This window comes from Eurypyga helias, unplaced genomic scaffold (genome assembly GCF_000690775.1).
Source record: "Eurypyga helias isolate BGI_N326 unplaced genomic scaffold, ASM69077v1 scaffold36278, whole genome shotgun sequence".
Taxonomy (NCBI): Eukaryota; Metazoa; Chordata; class Aves; order Eurypygiformes; family Eurypygidae; genus Eurypyga; species Eurypyga helias.
Window position 1 is genome coordinate 28,044 of NW_010265616.1, and position 6,708 is coordinate 34,751.

Here is a 6,708-nt window from a genome sequence, read left to right on the forward strand (position 1 = left end):
GGAGAGGAAGCAGAACAGAAATGGGTCCCTGCTCGGCAAGGTAGGCGCCTCCCCTCCTGCCCTCCCTCCCCTTCCCAGCTGCCCTTGCAGAATTAATATGGGGCTCTGGAACTTGAGGGCCAGGCAATTGCAGAGGAAGGTTCTTCCAGGGAGCTGCATAGGACAACCCCGTCAGCCCCACACATTATGATGGTGTCTGTTAAAAAAAGGAGGAGAGTAGTTGTTGTAGGTGATTCCCTTCTGAGGGGAACAGAGGGTCCTGTATGCCGACCAGACCCATCCCACAGAGAAGTCTGCTGCCTCCCTGGGGCTCAGGTTTGGGACATCACCAGGAAACTCCCTGGTCTGGTAAAGCCCTCTGACTATTACCCTCTGTTGGTCATGCAGGTGGGCAGTGATGAGCTGGAGGAGAGGAATCCAAAAGCCACCAAAAGAGACTTCAGGGCACTGGGGTGAATGGTTGCATTACGTCTGTGTCCCAGCCACGTTCAGCCTCCCTGGATCCTGGGAGACTTCCTGTTTTCATTGTTCAGGAATGTTAAGATGATGTTTAATTTTTGTATCGTGTGTGGATGATTTCCTTTGGGATATAAATTCCTCCACAAATGCATATTTTTTCATGTCAACTTTTTGTTTGTCTTTTGTGTTGTGTTTTGTCATTTTGTGGGTTTTTTTTTTTCCATTTGTGTAGTCAACGTACATGAAGTACAATCCTCTTAGTAAGCTCTTAGGAAAGCTTTAATTCAGAAGATGATTTCCCCTGTTTTTTCGAAAGCTGTTGCAATGTTTCTGGGCTCTGCTGTAAACTTGAGTGCTGTGGAAAGCTCGATATATTGAATGTGATGAGAGCCGTATAGAAACCCGCCCCCTTGTCTGTTTTGGCTCTCTGAGACGCCATTTTGCTTTCCTTAGGATTCGTAAGCGAGGGCAAAAAGAAGAAAATATTTTACGTGGAGGTAGGCTGTAATCTTCAAGTAAAAAATAAAATCTGTTATGGTAGGTGGTTCGTTGTGTTTGAGACTGAGTCTCCTCAAAAGCGACCATGGAGGATGTTTTTATATAGTGCCTGAAGTAGTTTCTCTTGAAAATGTTTGCTTGAGGGCAAACTGAAGGGGTGGGAGACAAAAAATAGTCTTTTCCAATTGATGTGTCTGCCCAGATGTGTCCCTGTGTGATTCTGTGAGTGCAGAGAGGCCCTTTTGCAGTGGGGTGGAGCAGGGGGCTGAGTGGCAGGTGGCCATGCTTGCCCACCGCAGCTGCCTAGCTGTGGCTCAAGAGGCAGTGTCTCTGTGTGTCTTCATCCTTCCTCGCCTCCAGACCTCTCTGCTGTGAGGTTACGGGGACCACACCAGCACCTTGTAGCACTGAAGTGAACAGCAGTTTTGTTACTGACTCAAGCAACCTTGTCTTTGGTCAAAAATACCTTTTTGAGCTCAGAATAGCTCTTTGAGCTTTGCTTCCCAAACCCGTCTTCTTAGAGCCAGTAAGATGCCATATACACAACCATGTATGCACCTTAGCTGCTCCGTGCGTACACCTTAGCTGCGCTGTGTGTGCAGTACACCTCTGTACATACACAGGGGTGTATTTGGTTCTGACTTCAGGCAACTGTGTGAAAATGTGGATTCATGTAATAATGTATCGAACACATCAACCCAGTGTTCTAGGACGTCACCCTTAGCATATATTTACCAAAATGCAAAATAATAAGCATTTTAGACACTTTACTACTGCTTTACTACACTTTAGGTTTGACCCTGTTGCCACTGGGTAGTTTGTTTGGCCTGTTTGTTTCTCTGATTAGTTTCAACTCTCACAAAATCTGAAAATTCTCGTGGCATGACAGCTTTAAAAAATGGTAAGGTACTATCAGAGTGCACGGTGATCCCCTGTTTATGCTCTTCACACTGTTCAGACATAGCCATACATACGCTCACTCCTTTCATACTTACCTCCCCAGCTGTGTTTTTGGTCAAATATTTATTCACAGCCGCATAATAAACACAGTTTGATTTGTACCTAATTGTAGTAACTGATTTTCATTACTTATGAAAGTCATTGTCACAATTCATTTATGGTTCTGACTCTGAAGAAACTTCTAGCAACCAACTTCATGTGACCACAGCAGTAAAATATCTAACTGGCTCACTTAAAACAAGTCAATGGCCAGGGCGTTCAGTATTTCAGGAGTTACTCACACTTCTGTATTCATACTTCTGCAATTCTATTACTTTCTGATTGATAGGATTCTGTTCTTGTTTTATTATAAGCTTACTAAAGTATTTATATGTTAAATGGCTAATTTTGGAGAAATTAGGATGCCTGTCCAATTCAGAAATTGAATGTGTGTTTTAATTTGTTCCCAGAGCTATGAAATAACTGGGAGCTAGGGTGGAAAAGCACTATGGGTATAGGTATGCAAATGAGCTTGCCAAGTGTCTATATATCATAAAATGTCTTAAATCTATGGACATAAAAGTAGGATGAAGACGTAGCCATTAAAAAGGCAGTCATTTTTGAGTGTCGCATAATTTAGATACTTTAAGTTATTGAAGTGTCTCAAGTTTATTGCACCTAATTTATTACTACAATCATTTGGGATTCACTTATGTCTCTTGCTCTGCCCCAAAACAGAGGCTAAAAGTCTGTTTAAAATGCACAGACTCTGGTTCAGCAAAAAAACCTAAAATGTTGCTCAGAATACGGAGACAAAAAAATAACTTTACTGTAGTCCTTGCAGGTAAAGGGTGGCCATGTTCCTGTTCGGTTTTATTTGTGTATTGAAGTAGGGCAGAGAGATCCATTAAGGAGCAAATGAGTTTGGTTCCTATTTAACTTTTCCATTGTCACATTAAGTGATACCCATGCAGGGAAAATAGCCTGTTGCTTTGGCCTCTAACCACAACTAGCATAAAAGGAAAAAAAGAAAATCCTGACAAACACCTTGCTGCTGTTTTCCTGCTTTCAAATATAAAAAATAAAATCAAGTTTGTCATTTATTTTGAATCCTTTCATGTGCTGAATTGGCTTTTCTTCGTTTCCAAGTTCTGTTCTGTTTCTTTCCTACCCAGGTGCACTTTTGATGTGTTGAAGCAGTTGACAAAACACTGCTGAGGTGTGGGAGGGATGAAAAGGGGCACCACAGAGAGCTGGAGACAAAAGAATCCACTTGATTGTAATACGTGTGGAGTTTTGACAAAACACCTTGTGTGATACCTGAGACAGTTGTACACGCAAAGAGTTTTTACTTCTAGGTTCTTTTAAAAAAGAAATAAAAAAAAAATTCTCACCTTTTGTTATCTTTTTTTTTTTTTTTTTCCCCTAATCAGGACAGAATTTTACCCTAAGGCAGTTAGGAGTTTGTGAACCAGCAACTCGTCGAGGACTGGCGTTTTGTGCGGAAATGGGGCTCCCCCACAGAGGTTACTCTATCAGTGCAGGGTCAGATGCTGATACTGAAAATGAAGGAGTGATGTCTCCAGAGCATGCCATGAGACTTTGGGGCAGGGGGGTCAAATCAGGGCGCAGTTCCTGTCTGTCGAGCCGTTCCAACTCAGCCCTCACTCTGACTGATACCGAACACGAAAACAAGTCCGACAGTGAAAATGGTAAGTTCTTACACATATGCCCATATGTTTTATTTGCTGCTTTGGTTGACACTCACTAACTTTAAATCATTAAAGGAATGGCCTTGAATTATTTACCTATTCCCTTTTTTTCTCCTCCACCCAGAAAAGTCAATATTCAGTTATCAGTCTTAACTAATGCCAACTTTGGGGGTGATGTTTTAGCTGTAATTTGGGAAGAGTTTAGTCACAAAAAAGATTAGCTCTGTTTTATCTCAGGCCATGTTGCCTGTTACCCTTTGGTAACAGCAAAGTAATTGGTGATAAAGTTGATCCCGGAGGTCTGCTTGCAATCAAAGCTTTCATTGTAAACTTCTTCAAGATGTCTTGGAGAAGTTGCAGAATCTCAGAATGGATGAATGAATGCAAAGAATAGCTTATTAACGGGGCTCATGTGATTGGAAAACAAATTTGATTGTGCTGTGGACTTCCTAGTTGATGAGAGCAATTGAACTTGTGGTGAAGAGGGACATGTGGCCTTTGATGTTCCTGGGGGACTGGATTACTGTGCAATTAAAATCTGCAGGAAAAAATGTAAACAGCAGCTTTGTAGGATGTGGGCTGTGACCATTGTATATTAAAGCTTAGTGTTTAAATGAAAAGAGGTTAATACAATTGACTGATTCATTTTTTAAGCTTTTCCAAAGTTTTTTACCTTCACTGGAGGTTATGAACAGAACCTAATGTGGTGTTAAATGCTAAATGCACAAATCTTAGAAAGCATTTTATCTTTGACTTCTTTTTATTTGCAGAAGATTTTTCAGCTTTACTGGAATTAAAATGATTGTTCTATTAACTTCATGACTTTCTCTATGACAAATTCAAAAGAGGAATAAAGAAAAATGAGTAAAGATGAAAATTAGCGATGGCTATTGCCTGTGTGTCTACACGTCATTTTATTGATTTATGAAACCTGTCTGCTTAGGGGCACAAAAGTGAGAGCAATTTGATTTCTGTCCTCTGGCACTAACTAACACATTGTGGGAAACAGCAATGTAGGTGTGTATGTATGGTAATCCTTTTATTTAAAAAAAAAAAAAGCCAAACCAAACAAAAAACCAGTTTTATTTTAAACTGCAAGCAATGATGTTTAGGCCTACCTATTCATTATTTTAACTTCAATTTGAGGAGGCAAAATGGAAGCTGTATTTTGGTATTACTAATTTTTTTTGTGGTGGCTGGTTCTAACTGAAGATGCCTGTGGAATATGGCTGTCCCGGCTGGGATCCTCCTTTTTTTATTGGATGTAATGCTGCGTGGTACCTGAGGAGACAGCTTGCAGTGTTCATGCTTGAAAACCTGGTTTTGAGTCAGAGGCAAGTTTTGAAAGACGATGACAGGAGTACTTGCCTACCTCCTTTTGGCAGTGGAACTTCTGTTGAATGACTCTATTTCAGCTGCAAAGCAATCTGGAATAAATTGTTGAGCAGTCCTGTGATTTTTTCCTTTTGAAAGGTCTATGCTGAAACAGACTCTTGAGTCTTTTATAAAACCCCTAGGTTCATGATCTTGAAAGTATGTACCTATATATACACGCGCACACACGCAGATTCCTTAGGTAGTCGTATCTTTACTTACAAAGTACTTTACTTACAAAGAGCTGACTGCTTCAGAATTATGATACATTTGGTATAGTTTTTAATAAAATTTCTATCTACAATTTTTAAGAAACTCAAAATGCCTGATTACAGTATGCCAAAACTTCCACCATGAGTTTAGAATTGGTTTCATCGTAATTTTTTCATGTGTGGGAATGTGTTAGGAAAGACATTATTCTGCACTAGTTAAAATTATGCAAGGAATGTCTGATGTTTGATAGAACTTCAAAGAAGAGTTTAGTCACTGAAAAGGATTACAGTTGATTTACTTATTGATAGGGAGGCCAGCAGTCCAACTTAAGAAGGTGTGGGGACTGCTGTGAGGCTAATGAAATTTTGATGGCTTGAGAGTCCCCTAGGGTTATGAAACATCTATAACTCGGACCGTGTCATGGGTCTGCATTTTAGTGGAGATGTTATAGAGGTGGTGAGAAGCTTAATCTTCTTTGGTATTTGTCTCTGGATTTTTGTTTCCACTGAGCATGGAAGATTTGGCTGAGAAACCATTTTATAGACGTAGGTGGATCTCAGGATGTTAAATGCTCACAGTAGAATAGAATATATAATTTAAAGCCAGGGAAGCTGTAGTGTCCTGGCAGGCACAGGTGCTTTGGTCAAAGGACCACGCTGCAGGGCTGAGTTTTGTTAATTTATGGCCTGAAGTTAATAGCTGGGCCAGTATGCTGTTAAAATGTGACAAATTTGATAAGGCTTTGAAACCAAAGTTAAGAGTTAGAACAACTCTGTACTGTGTCCCCCTTGGCTGTGTGTGAAAGCTTCCTGACTGAATTTTGATGGAACTGTTCTATAGGGAAATGCATTTGTATGCAACATGTTTATCTCTAAGGTAGATAAGGAGCAACAGGTTATGATGAGCAAAACACAACCACAGACTGTACTTGCCTCACCTAAAGGCCTCAGTTTTTGAGTAATCCCACTGTTCACCCAGTAAAACTATTCACTGCTTACATAGTCCACTGCCATAACCAGGCCTTACTGGAGTTAATGGGACTATTCAGTGATGAGAACTGTGACTTATCCTTCAGGTTTATGTGCTCGGGATTAGCCATTTGTTGAAAGTACTTGGAATTGCCTTTCTTGCCGGTTAGGCAGGAAGAGAAGCTTGACATCAAAACATGGTTTCCTTTCCTTCCTTGTAACCATTGTGTGTATTTGCTCTTCTGAAATAACTGTGGATTGTATATTCCCCCAGGAAGGCAAAACTCGAGGTTCTGTGGCATAATTACAGTGAATAAGTGGAAATAGTTTGTGGACGACACTAACCTTTATTTGTCAAACAAAATCTTCTGTTTCTAAGCTCCTACAGAAGCAACCTAAATTTGTGAGTAACATTGGCAGGATCAGAAGTTTCCTTAAATAATATTGTGTATGATTGAATTGCAAAATTTTAAATATACTAATAGCATACCATGAATGCCAGCAGATTTTTCTGGGAAAAAACAAAATAAAACACCCCCCCCCAC

At 40.3% G+C, this 6,708-nt stretch overlaps 1 protein-coding gene across 1 annotated transcript in view; it reads left to right on the forward strand.

The window, feature by feature from the left end:
* LOC104513456 (teneurin-3-like) overlaps positions 1–3,608 on the forward strand; it is a gene marked incomplete at its 3' end in the record, with an annotated part of 15,140 nt that extends 11,532 nt beyond the window's left edge. The window contains exon 2 of the mRNA XM_010156807.1: positions 3,330–3,608. Within this exon, the coding sequence (XP_010155109.1) occupies positions 3,330–3,608 (279 nt within the window). The remainder of the gene's footprint in view (positions 1–3,329) is intronic.
* Between the last annotated feature and the right edge of the window lie 3,100 nt (positions 3,609–6,708).